The 15,231-nt window shown below is 40.7% G+C and overlaps 2 protein-coding genes across 2 annotated transcripts in view; both read right to left on the reverse strand.

The window, feature by feature from the left end:
* The window catches only part of LOC140294513 (protein NLRC3-like), a 1,060,349-nt gene that overhangs the window by 509,548 nt on the left and 535,570 nt on the right, over nt 1-15,231 (reverse strand). The window lies entirely within an intron of this gene.
* Nucleotides 10,213-12,271, reverse strand: LOC140296189 (uncharacterized). Its single transcript, XM_072379705.1, has 3 exons — nt 12,194-12,271; nt 11,433-11,483; nt 10,213-11,334 (listed from the first exon to the last, which is right to left on the reverse strand). The coding sequence occupies exons 1-3, from the start codon at nt 12,269-12,271 to the stop codon at nt 10,213-10,215; spliced, it is 1,251 nt and encodes a 416-aa protein (XP_072235806.1).

Genomic DNA, 15,231 nt, shown 5'->3' on the forward strand with positions numbered 1-15,231 from the left:
TGATGGAAACACTTTATATTCTGTTGGCTGGTTTCATTCACAACAAACACAGCAGAAGCACACAGAAAGCAGACCAACAATCATTCCTTTAGATATTTTAACATACAGTCACATATGAAATAAATAAAACAGTAAAATAATTCATGATAATATGTGAGTGTCTCCTAAAATCTGCCTGAAGGTCAGAGTTTAGATCAGTGAGTCTGACAAACAATCAAAAACCAGAGGGTGGAGATTTATGGGATGTTGTTTCAATCAATATTCAAGAAAGTAATACTTAAAAAGATAAACACACCTTTGAAATAAATCCTGAAAGTAATAAATAAAGAATAGAAATATATATATATATAGAACTGATAAAGAACAATAAAAATGATTTATATTAGAATTAACAATCTTCAGTGGAAAATGTCTTTATATTTTTTAAAGTCACATTGTTTTCTTCTTTGAAATCCTCATCGGGAATTAAAACATGGAGACAGAAACAGCTTTGAAATATTGATCTACATTCAGACATTCAGATCAATAAATATGTTTATTTAACTACATCATTTCTTTATATTTATGTTTAGTATTTATTTCAGAGCTTTATTCATTTATCTTACTGACATTATTCTTAAAGTATTTCTTTCTCTATATTGACTGAAACTGCAGTCCACAGAGATCATTGATAAAGCCAGCAGGTGTTTAATGAACTGGACGTGATGAACAGTGTCCTCCTCCTACACACCACACCCTGTGTGAGCAGCCACAGCAACACATCTGAGCATGTGCAAACAGCTGCTGCTGCAGACAGATGAGGACAGAACCACTGGCTGCATACTGTCAGCTGTTTGTCTAAAAACTTCCTGCATTTGTCTCCAGCTGCTTCTGAACAAACCCGACGGCAGTAAACAGGTGGGATGAGTCTGTAACTCTGAGCTGAAGTCTGACGTTCACTCCTGTGGAGGCCGGGACGCTCCATGTTCACACATTTAAAAACAAATATCCAGCCCACAACCTAACGTCTGAACACATCTCATCATGTTTTCACACTTTCTGCCTTCTTCATATTCTGACTGGGATTTATTTCCCCTCCCCTGCTTCCTCCTTTCTTAACTGTGTGCTGTAACAGAGCTGTTTCCCTGCAGGATCGATAAAGTTTCTGCAGTCATTCTGATCAGCTGTTTCCTGCTGAAGCAGCAACACTCTGACAGACAAAAGAAGCTGAAACATGAAAGAGACTCACAGCAGAGTCCTGGTTTCCCTCACAGATGGAGCAGTTGGGTGGTTGGAGCTGCAGAGCGCTGACAGACGGAGGACTTCATCCGAGCTGAGCTGGAAACACTGACGGACTCACACCCGGCCCTGCTTTAAGATGACTCTTCTCTGTTCCACCTTACCTGTAAACCTGAAGGTTCAGTTCTCTGGAACGTTGAGTTTCCTGATGGAGGAAAGATAAAACAGCTGAAGTCACACACAGAAACAGACAGACAGAGAGGCTCAGTGATGTGTGAACATCTGTTCTGCAGCAGTCCTGTCAGAGCTTTGACTGTGGGTCACTTCAACAGGTGGAAGCTTTGAACAAACTCATCAGAGTCTGTGTGAGTCTGTGCGACTCCCACCTGAACAATGAGGCTTCCTGACATTGTTGCAGGTAAACTGCTGCTGTCAGCTGGAATGTTGTCAGATTTCTGTCATCACCTCATCTACCAGCAGAGGCTCCCAGCTCAGTTTCATCTGATTCATGTTGACACGTCATGTGATCCATCATGAGGGAGCTGCTTGGCTTTAAGTAAAGGAAGTCAGCTGATCAGTGCTTATTGATATTATTAATAAAGAGTTACGCCAAGATAAAAGAAAAACGTTCATGTCACTTCAACAATGATGAATTATACAGAAGCTGCCCTGACAGCTTTTAAATCATATCTTTTAAATCTTTTTGTTTAACCCAGACAGCTTCTTATCCTTCATCAGTGTGTGCAGCCACACCTTCATCTCTCCTCTGTGAAAATATGTCGTTTGGCTGCTCACACTGAGCATTCTTATCTTTTTTTTTTAAACTCTTGTTTCTAAATAATTTCCCCTCGGGGATTAATAAAGTATTTCTGATTCTGATAACATGCATGAATTGTGTCCAGGAGCGTCTTGTTGTTCCCAGCTACCTCTGGCCTCCACTTCAGATCCACTCATTTCTAATCCTTCATTCTGAACACACAGTGTGGACACATCATGGCTGGGACAGCAGCAGCAGCTACAAACACGTCCAAACTTTCTGTATTCAGCAGATGTGGAGAGGGCTCCTCAGGAATATAGCTGATTTATCACTTTTTAAAGAAAGTCGACCAAAACTTTGGACAAAAAAGACTCCACAAAAGACAAAGAAATGTTGTTGAAAAGTCAGTTTTCATTTTATCGAGGTCTCTCTGCTTTTTGTGTAACTTGAATATTCTACATTTTGAATGATTCTTTATAAAGTATTTTAGTCTTTAGTGCCGGTCACATGATCACATCATTTATAGGATTGTCTCTCCCCGCTGCTTCACCCACCTGTGGGCACGTCTGGGGCGCTTGGCCCTCTTGGGTCGCTGTGGATTGTGTGTACACTTATACACTCATTACTAAGCACGGTAATCATGTAGGTCCTGAGTGTGTGTGTGTGCTCATAAAGGTCCACATAGTGACAATGTGTTCTGATAGTGTTGTATGAGTTTTATAAACTCTGAGGTGTCAAACAGAAGCTGTGAACATTACAAGTGTCACTGCTGTCGTTCCTCCAGAAACACACTCACTACACCGGCTTCAGGAGCCAGTAGGAACTTTGTCCGTCTCTGACGTCATCAGCAATAACCAATGGGAGAGCAGCTGAGAGTCTGGAACAAGCCCCGCCCCCTCACTGTTTGCTTCTGCCGGGGTGAAGCACAGAGATAAATCTTAAGAGGAGAACAGCCTCGTGCCTTCTGTTAAAGACACCTTTACGTCGACTAAATACAGTACACACACACACACACACACACTCAGATAAAATCAGTTAGTGAAAAACACAGCAGGCTGTGAGAGAAAGTAAACCCAACCCAATCAAGACTGAACCTGAGCGATGTAGAACTGAAATTACTGAGCACATCGAACAGTAGAAGAAGACCATTTTCACTGATATTAGTATCAGATAGAATTGGAGGTGCTTCTCTTTCTCCAGCTGACCTTCACTCCTCTGTGTCTTCTCTCCAACCATCTTTGTCCCAACCATTGCATCTGTGTTCAGTACATCTCCAGCATCAGGTCCACTGTGTCCGTTCTGCTCGTCTTCTGCAGACGGTGCTTCTTCGTGGCTGGAACCATCCAATAAGTCAGGTTTCTGCAGGAACCACTGGAAGAGTTTCACTTCCTCCTAAAGTTGAACGCTTCTGTGTTCATTAAACGAACGTCTTGCAGTTCATATATTCGCCACCAGATAGAGACAAATTACCATCAATGCAGAGTCCCGCTCAGTATTACTGATAGTACTTCAGAGCTCCTGAGAGGACACATTTAAATCAGAAACATACAAATAAATTATTTCTGTATTTGAGCCAGGCTCCCATCTCCATATAAGACACACTCTGTCCTCATACAACAAGCAGATCTCCTGTCCGAGCTTCACATCTTTACAGTTAACATATTGATGAAGATTCTCAGTAATCCAGGTCACAGTAATCCGAGGAGCTCACATCCTTTGGCCTAAAAGGCCTCGAGCACAGAGCGAGATAAGACCAGAGTCACCCATTCATGAGAGAAAGTGTCTTATAAACTTCTGAAGTTCTTCAAGTAAATAGGTTTATTTTAGCGTTTCTTTTGGTCAGAGGCTCTGGTGCTCTAGAGTTTCTGAATGTTAGATGCAACACCTTTAAAATCTATTTTATCTTCATGCAAACAGCTAATCTTAACTGTCCTGTAGTTCGTAATGACAGATCTCCATTTATTCCCAACTCTTTCGCTGCATTTTTAAAACTTCATTACATTTGTTTTGTAGTTGATATTGAACCACCAAACCAGCCAGCTCAGAAGACACAGTATTTGACAGCTATCAGATTGAGTGGAGGATATAAATTACACAACTTAGGTTACAAAAGAGTTATCCCTACACAATGAGTAATCTAATGTTTGTGTACAGATGCAGAATTTATCTCAGCTCAAAAAAAATAACAGCATTTCGTGTTCATTTTGTTTTCTTCCCTTTGAAATACCTGAACTTATCATCCCTTGAGGAGTATTTAGGTTTAGAGTTGAAGAACATCTCCTTAAAGGAGGCAGAGAGCTGTCAGAGGAAATCCCTGTAATGACTGTTGAAAATAAAAATATGAAATTAGTCACAAACTGAGTTGTGTACTCATAAACTCAGACCTTAAACACAGATCCAATGATAGGAGAAATGTTCAGCTTTAATTTCAGAGTCAGTCTTTCAGTGTCTTCCTGAGTGTTGTTTTGTGTGTCTGCAGCCTGTCTGATCACAGAGGAAGACTCACCACCTGCAGGGAGAAACATTGAGTTGGAGTTTGCATTATGAAGTGGACAGTGAGTGAAGGCAGGGGCCTTGGCCTGATTCCTGGCATCACAAACAAGGAAGGAGCCAGAGCCGGTGTGTAAGGTGGAGCCGTACCAACGAGATATAGTTGGACTCCAGACTCTTATAATCTGGAAGTGTGTAGGGGGAGATGGGCGGCCAGATGTGGGTATATTCACAAACCTGAGAAATATCTATACTTTCAGATTTCAAACTTCCCCATAACTTAAACACAAACCCTACAATAAACAAATAATGAAGAAGCAGGTTTGACTGTATTTACAGTTTCACTTTGATTCCTTTTCTTAACTCTGTCCTGTTTCTTTACACATCATGTGGTTTGCTGAATATTAGATCTCTCCCTTCGAAGTCTCTGTTAGTGAATGATTTGATTTGTGATCATCATATTGATTTATCATTTTGTTTTACAGAAACCTGGCAGCAGCAGGAGGATCATGTTAGCATTAATGAATCAACTCCCTCTGACTATTTAAATGTTCATGTTCCTAGAACCACAGGCAGAGGAGGAGGAGTGGCAGCTATCTTCAGATCAGGGTTACTAATCAGTCCTAGACCCAAGATTAGTTTGAGCTCTTTTGAATCTCTGATTCTCAGTTTTTCCCACCCAAAGTGGAAATCACAAAAACCTCTTGTGTTTGTTGTTGTGTATCGTCCACCTGGCCCTTATGTTGAGTTTCTCTCTGAATTCTCAGAGTTTTTATCCCAGTTAGTGCTGAGTACAGATAAAGTCATTGTAGTGGGTGACTTTAATATTCATGTAGATGTTGAAAATGACAGCCTAAATATTAACTTTAATTCTATATTAGACTCTATTGGATTTTCTCAAAGTGTTCACAGACCTACTCACTGCCTTAACCATACCCTTTACCTTGTGCTGACTTATGGCATTGAGAGTGAACAGTTAACAGTGTTCCCTCATAACCCTGTCTTGTCTGACCATTTTTTAATAACTTTTGAATTTACATTACTTGACTACACGGTTTCTGAGAAGAATTCTACATATAGAAGGTGTCTGTCAGAGAATGCTGTAACCAGATTTAAAGAGTTGATTTCATCATCCTTTTCTTCACTGCCATGTGCTGATATGACACAGGATGGCTACCTAAATTTTACTCCAGTAGAACTTGACTCTCTTGTTGACAGCACTACAGCTTCAATGCGTACAACACTGGACAATGTTGCCCATCTGAAAAGGAAGGTAATCAGTCAGAAGAGGTTGGCTCCTTGGTATAATTCACAGCTGCGTGCGTTAAAGCAGACTGCAAGAAAGCTGGAGAGACAGTGGCGTTCCTCTAATTTAGAAGAGTCTCAATTAGTCTGGAAAGATAGTTTAATAACGTATAAGAAAGCACTTCGTAAAGCTAGAACTGCTTATTATTCATTATTGATAGAAGAGAATAAGAATAATCCCAGGTTTCTTTTCAGCACTGTTGCCAGGCTGACAAAGAGTCCGAGCTCTGTTGAGCCACGTATTCCTTTAACTCTCAGCAGTGATGATTTCATGAGATTCTTCATCAATAAAATTGTTTCTATCAGAGAGAAGATTAATGGAATCCTTCCCATTATTATCACTGATGTATCATCAAGTAGAGGAGCTTTAGAAGTATCTTTCGAACCTGAATTGTATTTAGACAGCTTCTGTCCAGTTGATCTTTCTGAGCTAACAACAGCAATAGTCTCTTCTAAACCATCAACTTGTATGTTAGACCCAATCCCAACCAGACTGTTCAAGGAGGTTTTCCCCTTAATTGACACTTCCATATTGGATTTGATCAATCGGTCTTTGTTGATAGGATATGTACCTCAGACTTTTAAGGTTGCTGTAATTAAACCTTTACTTAAAAAACCTACTCTTGATTCAGAAGTGTTGGCTAATTATCGACCTATATCCAATCTCCCTTTTTTGTCCAAAGTTCTTGAAAAAATAGTTGCAGTTCAACTTTGTGATCATTTACATAGAAATAATCTGTTTGAAGAGTTTCAGTCAGGATTCAGAGTGCATCATAGCACAGAAACGGCACTGGTGAAAGTTACCAATGATCTCCTGTTAGCTTCTGATAGCGGACTTGTTTCTGTGCTTGTCCTGTTGGATCTCAGTGCTGCATTTGATACGATCGATCACAGCATTCTGTTACAGAGACTTGAACATGTTATTGGGATTAAAGGAACTGCATTAGGCTGGTTTAAGTCATATTTATCTGATAGATTCCAGTTTGTTCTTGTAAATGAGGAATCTTCCTCACACTTTGGAGTAAGTCATGGAGTTCCTCAGGGTTCTGTGCTTGGACCGATTCTTTTTACTTTATACATGCTTCCATTAGGTAACATTATCAGACAGCATGGCATAAATTTCCATTGTTATGCTGATGATACTCAGCTGTACTTATCTATGAAACCAGATGAAACCTACAGGTTGGTCAGGCTACAAGCCTGTCTTAAAGACATAAAGACCTGGATGACTCAGAACTGTCTGCTTTTAAATTCAGACAAAACTGAAGTTGTTCTCTTTGGACCTGAGCACTTCAGGGAGAAATTGTCTAGTTATATAGTTACTCTAGATGGTATTTCCTTGGCTTCTAGTTCTACAGTGAGGAACCTTGGAGTTATTTTTGACCAGAATTTATCATTTGACGCACATATAAAACTGGTTTCTAGGACTGCCTTCTTTCACCTTCGTAATATTGCCAAAATCAGGAACATCCTGTCTCAAGGTGATGCAGAGAAACTAGTTCATGCATTTGTTACTTCAAGATTGGACTACTGTAATTCCTTATTATTGGGCTGTCCCACATATTCTCTGAAAAGCCTCCAGCTGATCCAAAATGCTGCAGCCAGAGTTCTGATGAGAACTAACAGGAGAGATCATGTTTCTCCAGTTTTAGCTTCTCTTCATTGGCTCCCTGTTAAATTCAGAATAGAATTTAAGATTCTTCTTCTCACATATAAAGTTCTTAATGACCGAGCTCCATCATATCTTAAAGATTTAATTGTAAGATATTTTCCTAACAGAGCACTTCGCTCCCAAACTGCAGGTTTACTTGTTGTTCCCAGAGTTTCTAAAAGTAGAATGGGAGGTAGAGCCTTCAGTTATCAGGCCCCTCTCTTGTGGAATAAGCTGCCAGTAAATGTCCGGGAAGCAGACACCCTTTCCACTTTTAAGATTAGACTTAAAACTTTTCTTTTCGATAAAGCTTATAGTTAGGGATGGCTCAGGTGATCCTGAAACATCCCATAGTTAAGCTGCTATAGGCTTAGACTGCTGGGGGACCTCATCTGTCACACCTTTCCTCACTTTGCTCTCTTTTTCCCCCTGTTTAATTTCTCAATTGCTATTATGTACATGTGACATTATTGTGGTTATTAATTTCTGTTTCCCTGTTCCAACAGGTGTCCTTTGAATGGTGGTATGGTGTTTTTCCCCCCTCTTTTCTGTCTTCTCAAACCCCAGCTGGTCGAGGCGGATGGCCACCCTTCCTGAGTCTGGTCCTGCCAGAGGTTTCTTCCTGTTAAAAGGGAGTCGTTCCTTTCCACAGTCGCCACAGGCACGCTCAGGACGGGAGATTAGACTGAAGACAAGTTTCAGTGCAATCTGTTGGTTTCCTTAGCTAGGATATTTTTTTTTTAATTGGCTCTACATGAATTAATTTGATTATTTTGAAATTAATTAATTGAATTCCAATTGGCTTGAATTGGACTATATTATTTAAGTGAAAATTGAAATGACAATGCAGTCTTAACAAACCTTTAATAGGTCAAATCTACATGTGAGTTAAGAGCTAATATTGGACTCTTCTCTGGACTCTGGTCCAGCCAGCCAGGAGTACAGAAAGTTTGCAGGTTAGGGGTCAGCTTTAGTTTTCAGGCAGCTCAACTCTGCAGGTGTTTACCTATTCTGAAGTCCAGCAGCCGTATGAGAGCTCATGTTTCATGTCACGCACTTGAATGCACCAGGGAGAAGATTTAGGTTAACATTTCAGAAGAAGATCATGATTTAAGAATTTCAAGCGGAAACTTCCTTGTTCCCTCCCTAAACTGATCTGAAGGTGGGAGGATGTGTGAAACCATTGTGTGATAGTAGAGGAGCTCTTAAGTGAAGATCAGCTGCAACAAAAGGAGGTGGAATTAGTTTTATATCACAGTACAGACGGTGTTTCTGCTCTGAGAGTCACACACTGCTCTGCCAAATGGAGGAAATGGCTCAGAAAAGTGTTAAACTGGACTTGGAAACTTTCTCTTGTTCGATCTGTCTGGATCTACTGAAGGATCCGGTGACTATTCCCTGTGGGCACAGCTACTGCATGAACTGTATTAAAGGCTACTGGAATGGAAAGAATAAGAAGGGAATTCACAGATGCCCTCATTGCAGGAAAACTTTCACACCGAGGCCTGTCCTGGAGAAAAGCACCATGTTAGCTGATTTAATGAAGCAGCTGAAGAAGACTGGACTCCAAGCTGCTCCTGCTGATCACTGCCATGCTGGACCTGAAGATGTGGCCTGTGATTTCTGCTCTGGAAGAAAACTGAAAGCCATCAAGTCCTGTTTATTCTGTCTTTTCAAAGAAATCTTACTCAGCTCTGATCATTAATGAGAATATGATGAAGAAATTTTGAGATTTTGTGGTGGGGCTGAGAACTGTTCAACTCTCATTGTCCTGTTCCACGTATTGTTTAAGGACCGTCACAGGTACAAGGGTCAAGGGTGCTGGAGAAGGCCTATCTATCTTATTTCAGCTTCCATCTAAACCTTGTTTTACTGAATGTCTCATGACCTTGTGTGGCATAAATAGCAATAGTATAATCTTTTTAACTCAGACAACTCTGTGTCAGTTTCCTGATATGTCATGCAGACACCTTGCTATGAAAATAAATGTTTTGTGTTAATTGTCTCTGAGTCTCATTTTGAGAGAATTTTCTTGACACCAACACAACAGACATTTGAAACAGTTTCACAGCTTGAAGTTGAGCCTTGTGCCCTTTTAGTGTTGGAACAGCCTTAACTTTCAACTTCAGTCATTAAACAGTTATCTGGAAAGTACAGGGAACAAATCCAAACCTTTTTCAGACTGTTAAAGATTTCTGGGTCTTTGGGGAATATAAGTCCAACTTTCCCTCGTAACCAAACACACATTTTCTTCAAAAATATCTCTGAAAAGCATGAGAAGTGTTGACATCTGACCTTTAATAAAATGCAGAACAATGAAATACAGACTAGTGTAAAGCTAGACTTCACATTAAAATGAAATTATATATTGTGTCTACAGATGTTGTATATTTACATAAATACCCACAGCTTGTGCAAAGCTACTTCGTGAATCTTAACTTTAAACAAAATATAAATGTTCAGTATAACAGAATAAAATATGTTTCTAGTTTCAAACAGATTGCATATAGTTCTGTCCATACACTCATAATCGATGCCATGTTTGTCTTGAATGGTGGGAGAGCTGGCCACAGTTAAAACAATCCCAACAATTTATAAAGCACTTTCAATAGTTCTTCAAACATGTGCTACCCACAGAAAATTCAGAACAAAAGTCTTGACAAGAGAAGGTGGTAATCCACACAAAATAGTTTTAATCTGAACAAAAGAAAGGCTTTTGATTGGTAGTTACTGTTCCTGCTCCCAAGTTAACGTTGTCTTATATGCTATAAAATTTGTTGATTTAAACCAGTCATTTATCTGCAGTGTGAGTATGTTCGTGTCTCTTTAGACTAGATAATTGAGTGAAAGCTGCTTCACAATGACCACAGCTGTATGGTTTCTCTCCTGTGTGAATATGTTGGTGTTTCTCTACACCAGATAATGCTGTGAAACCTGCCCCACATTGACCACAGCTGTATGGTTTCTCTCCTGTGTGAATACGTTGGTGTTTCTTTAGACTAGATGATTGAGTGAAAGCTGCCCCACACTGACCACAGCTGTATGGTTTCTCTCCTGTGTGAATATGTTGGTGTTTCTCTACACCAGATAATGCTGTGAAACCTGCCCCACATTGACCACAGCTGTATGGTTTCTCTCCTGTGTGAATACGTTGGTGTTTCTTTAGACTAGATGATTGAGTGAAAGCTGCCCCACACTGACCACAGCTGTATGGTTTCTCTCCTGTGTGAATACGTTGGTGTTTCTTTAGGTGAGATAATTGAGTGAAAGCTGCCCCACACTGACCACAGCTGTATGGTTTCTCTCCTGTGTGAATACGTTGGTGTGTCTTTAGACTAGATAAGTGAGTGAAAGCTGTTCCACACTGACCACAGCTGTAAGGTTTCTCTCCTGTGTGAATACGTTTGTGTGTCTTAAGATTGGAAGATGTAGTGAAAGCTGCTCCACACTGACCACAGCTGTATGGTTTCTCACCTGTGTGAATACGTTGGTGTTTCTTTAGACCAGATAATGCGGTGAAAGCTGCCCCACACTGACCACAGCTGTATGGTTTCTCTCCTGTGTGAATACGTTGGTGTCTCTGTAGATTAGCTAATTGAGTGAAACCTGCCCCACACTGACCACAGCTGTATGGTTTTTCTCCTGTGTGAATACGTTTGTGTGTCTTAAGATTGGAAGATGTAGTGAAAGCTGCTCCACACTGACCACAGCTGTAAGGTTTCTCTCCTGTGTGAATACGTTGGTGTGTCTTAAGATGGGAAGTCTTAGTGAAAGCTGCCCGACACTGACAACAGCTGTAAGGTTTCTCTCCTTTATGAAGCTTCTGATGATACCTCAGATGTGATGATCTTTTGAAAACTTCCCCACAGTGCTTATAACGGCACCATCTGGATCCCTCTTGGGCTATATGTTTCTGCAATGACAGAGAGGAAGAAGACTTTGATCCTTTTGAAGTTAACACAAAAGATTTCTCTAATCTAACCTTTGCTAACCAACATATTCTAACTGGACCTGGACGGACCTATCCACACAGGTCTCAATATTTCCGATCAAACGTGAAGGCTGAGGGTGTGTTTATAAGTACCCTCAGCTATCAGTACTATGCTCTGATGTGTTCAGCACACATTCAGGGTTTTAAGCAGTAAACTCTTGCTTTTTGCTCTTTTACTAATTATTTTTTGTCAAGATGAAACTTTGAAAGGGAATTTGTGCTACAATAATTCTAAATGATAGAAGGAAGCACAGTCTTGTCCAAGTTGTACACTTAAACACCATTTAAAGGTTGGGCTGAAAAAGGTTGATGAATAATGGTTTAAATTAATAAAAGTAACAGTTGTGGTAATACATAGCATTCTTTACACTAACCCTTTGTTCCAGCTTACAACCCAGTGGTCTACAGCCATTCAGCTCAACAGCAAACAGGGAAATAGTCTTAGCTTCACTCTAAAACAACTATTTACACTGAGGTAGAGAGAGCTACAAACCTGTCATTTAACATTTAACCATTAAAGTATTACCACCACCAGGTTTAATTAATGTAATCCAGAGACTATAAACACAAATAATGAAGATTAGCTCCTGAACCTCTCAAATCTGAAGCCCACCACAACAATCTGCCCACTGATTTTCTTCCAGCAGATCATTTAGCCTGCAGCACATCTGTATCTCCAGTTCAGAGAGAGAGGAGATGAAACCAGGAAACACCAGAACAAGCGGAGGATACACGGAACTTCAAAACTCGTCCACATGTCTTTAGCGTCCTCCACACTGACCTGTAGTCCGGTGGAACCAGAGGATGAGCCGGCTCTGTTCCTGGTGGAGGGGTTCGGATCCTGGTTCTGCTGCTCCATTCTGGTCCTGGTCCTCCGACTGATGGACTCTGTCTGCAACTGTCAGTACATACAATAAGATCCAGCTGTGGCGTGCAGAATGTTAAACCACACCCACTTTTCTTCTTCTCTTGATAAGCTTTCTGAACAGTTTCTAACCATCTAGTCACATTTCATTAAACTTTTAACTGTGGTTTTTATTCAAATTCCTGTGAACTTTAAACTGGTTCTTTAAAGACCCACTAAGGTCACAGTTCAAAATATTTGGAGCTTTTTGATCAAATTCAGAAAAAATGTAATAATACACTCTGTAGAATGACACCCACTGTGTGCAATATCCCATGAATCTCATCTGTGTCAGTGTAAAATGATCAACTTAAATCTTTTTACTACATTAAGACAAAGATATTGTTTGAGGAAAGGGTCCCAATATCATCCCAAAGCCTGAAGTTCAGATTTTCTCTATTTCTAAATTTGTTCTCATTTCCAAGAGCTGTCAGGGATCCAGGAAAGCAACACAGAGTAATCTCAGATTTGTCACATTTACACTCTGAAGCCCATTTTTTAACAGTTCAGTTATCAGGGAGCTTCAGTCTAGACTGAGGCTTGAAACTGAGAAGATGTGATGTTTCAGTGGGGAATGATCTAGTTCTGTGTGGCGAACAACACGTTAGCAGGAGCTGTCTGACTGATCTGAGACACTCTGAAGAACAACATGAAGTGGACCATTCTGAGGCTGTCATTTAAATATAAAGGAGTGTTTTTCTGGCATCAGAAGTGCCCGTCCAGTGATTCATTCCAGAAAGCTGCTTTAGTGAAACCTAAAATTTGAGATGAAGGAAACTCTCAGACCCTTAAAACTCTGAAATGTTTTTCAACCCAAATAACCTACAATCTCCTTTATTTTAATTACAAAATGATCTTAACTGGTAAACTTATGTGTCCAGTTGAAGAGTAAAAGTGATCTTGTGTTGTGGTCAGATCAGAGTATCAGCTCCTAAAAGTTGCACAGATACTCCTAATAAAGATAATTTTAGCTCCATTTTAACTCCAGATGTGGGCTTTATGAGTAAATATATGTACAACCTTTTTATAATGCCATCAATCCTTGTTGATTCGTGGATAAAAGAAAATATTGGATATATAAAGAAAACTGAATAATGAAGTTTTCATGAGACACTTCTGAAGAGGACAGTCTGACTGTCTTTTAATGGTGTCTTTCTCAGAGTGTAAATCTGAGAAATCGGACACTGATACTGAGGATAACTGTGTATTTCTTCTGCTCGTGTGATACTTTCCTGGATCACCGACAAGTTTTTATAATAATGCTATGACTCCTCTTCATGTTTGTGCTCCAGTTTTATCAAAAAGCCAAACGATACCCAGATAAGCCTGGAAAGAACTATTCTAAATTTTACAATGATCATCAAACTTTTTAAATGACAAAAGATTTCAGCAAAACTACAGAAAGAAGTTTATAAAAAAAACTGTTAAAAACGGTTAGAAAAGGGCCCAGAAGTATGTTTCACACACAGCTAAAAGGATAAAGCTCCATGTTATTTGTCCATCTGGCCGGCTTAGGGAAATTTATAGCTGAGGCTGTGTGTCTGGTATTGCAGAGCATTAGCATTAGCATTAGCAGGACATGCTAACTGTGAATAGCAGCCAGGTTATTTAAACTTTTTCACTCTCTGGTGCATGTTCTGACTGCCCGTGTCCAGCTGCAGGAATCAAACCAATGACACAAAGCAATTTGAAGGCATTTCTGCAAATGTTTGACCGCTACATGTATTCTTTTCTTGACTTACCTGTACGCAGCTTCCTGTTGTGATGTTCAGAGACGTGCTGACTGAGGCTTGTCTGGAGTAACGGAGGGAACGGTTTGCTGCATTTAGGGGAGGAGCTGAAAATTATGACGTCAGAAGGCTCGCTACTGTATATGTCTATGCTTCGCTATGCGGCCGTACGACGTGACTGCTTCAGGACGCGGTTCAGATTTTGTCTTAAGTATTGACAGGTATATAAACCCCTCAGTCTCCATTTAAAATGTGTTTTTTTATGGAGAGTTACAGTCAGTTCAGGTTTTGAGTTTGGATCGTTTGGATACTAGAGTTTGGAAAGCATTAATATAGTTTGGAGATAGTTTGGGGAGTTAAGTGAGAGATAGTTTTGAGATTGAGGAGAGTGAGGAGAGAAGGATAGGTAAGAGGATATATTCAATAATATAGACAATGGAGCAGCAGGGGGTCTCTCAAACCTGGTGTAGAAGGTGTTGAGATCGTCAGCTAGTCCGGGGGAGGGGACGTTTGTGATGGTTCTGAGGGGACTCCACACAACTGCAGGGTCGTTGGTGCCTGAATCACGCTCCAGTCTGGCTCTATAGTCCTCTTTAGCATTTTTGATGGCCTTCTTGAGGCCCTGTCTGGCCAGTCTGAATGTGTCCATGTCACCCTCTCTGTACGCCTGCTCTTTCCGGCGCCTGAGCTCTCTGAGCTGCTTGGAGAACCAGGGCTTTTGGTTATTGTACCTTGTGATGGTTTTGGTTGGGAGGCAGACCTGCTCACAGAAGCTGATGCAGCAACATACAGTGTCAGAAAAGCTGCCGTTGTCATCCTCAGGGCCCCTCAGTGACTCCCAGTCAGTAGACTCCATGCAGTCCTGAAGCCTGTCCCTTGCCTCTGGAGTCCACCTCCTTACTGTAGTCCTGGATGGTTTGGCCCTTCTCAGTTGCTGTCTGTATGTGGGGACCATCTGTATGATGCAGTGGTCGGAGTGTCCAAGGGCAGCGTGGGGGATGGAGCGGTATGAGGGTTTTATGGTGGAGTAGAAGTGGTCCAGTGTGTTGCTGTCCTGCATGGCGCATGTCACCAGCTGTTTGGAGCTCGTCAGTTCCTGGGAGAGGTTACACGAGTTGAAATCTCTCAACACAATAACTACTGAGTTTGGTCGAGAGGTTTCCACAGTGGAGAAAAGAGCAGCTG

Source organism: Leuresthes tenuis, unplaced genomic scaffold (assembly GCF_036924035.1).
Source record: "Leuresthes tenuis unplaced genomic scaffold, fLeuTen1.0.hap1 SCAF_1, whole genome shotgun sequence".
In the NCBI taxonomy this organism is placed as follows: Eukaryota; Metazoa; Chordata; class Actinopteri; order Atheriniformes; family Atherinopsidae; genus Leuresthes; species Leuresthes tenuis.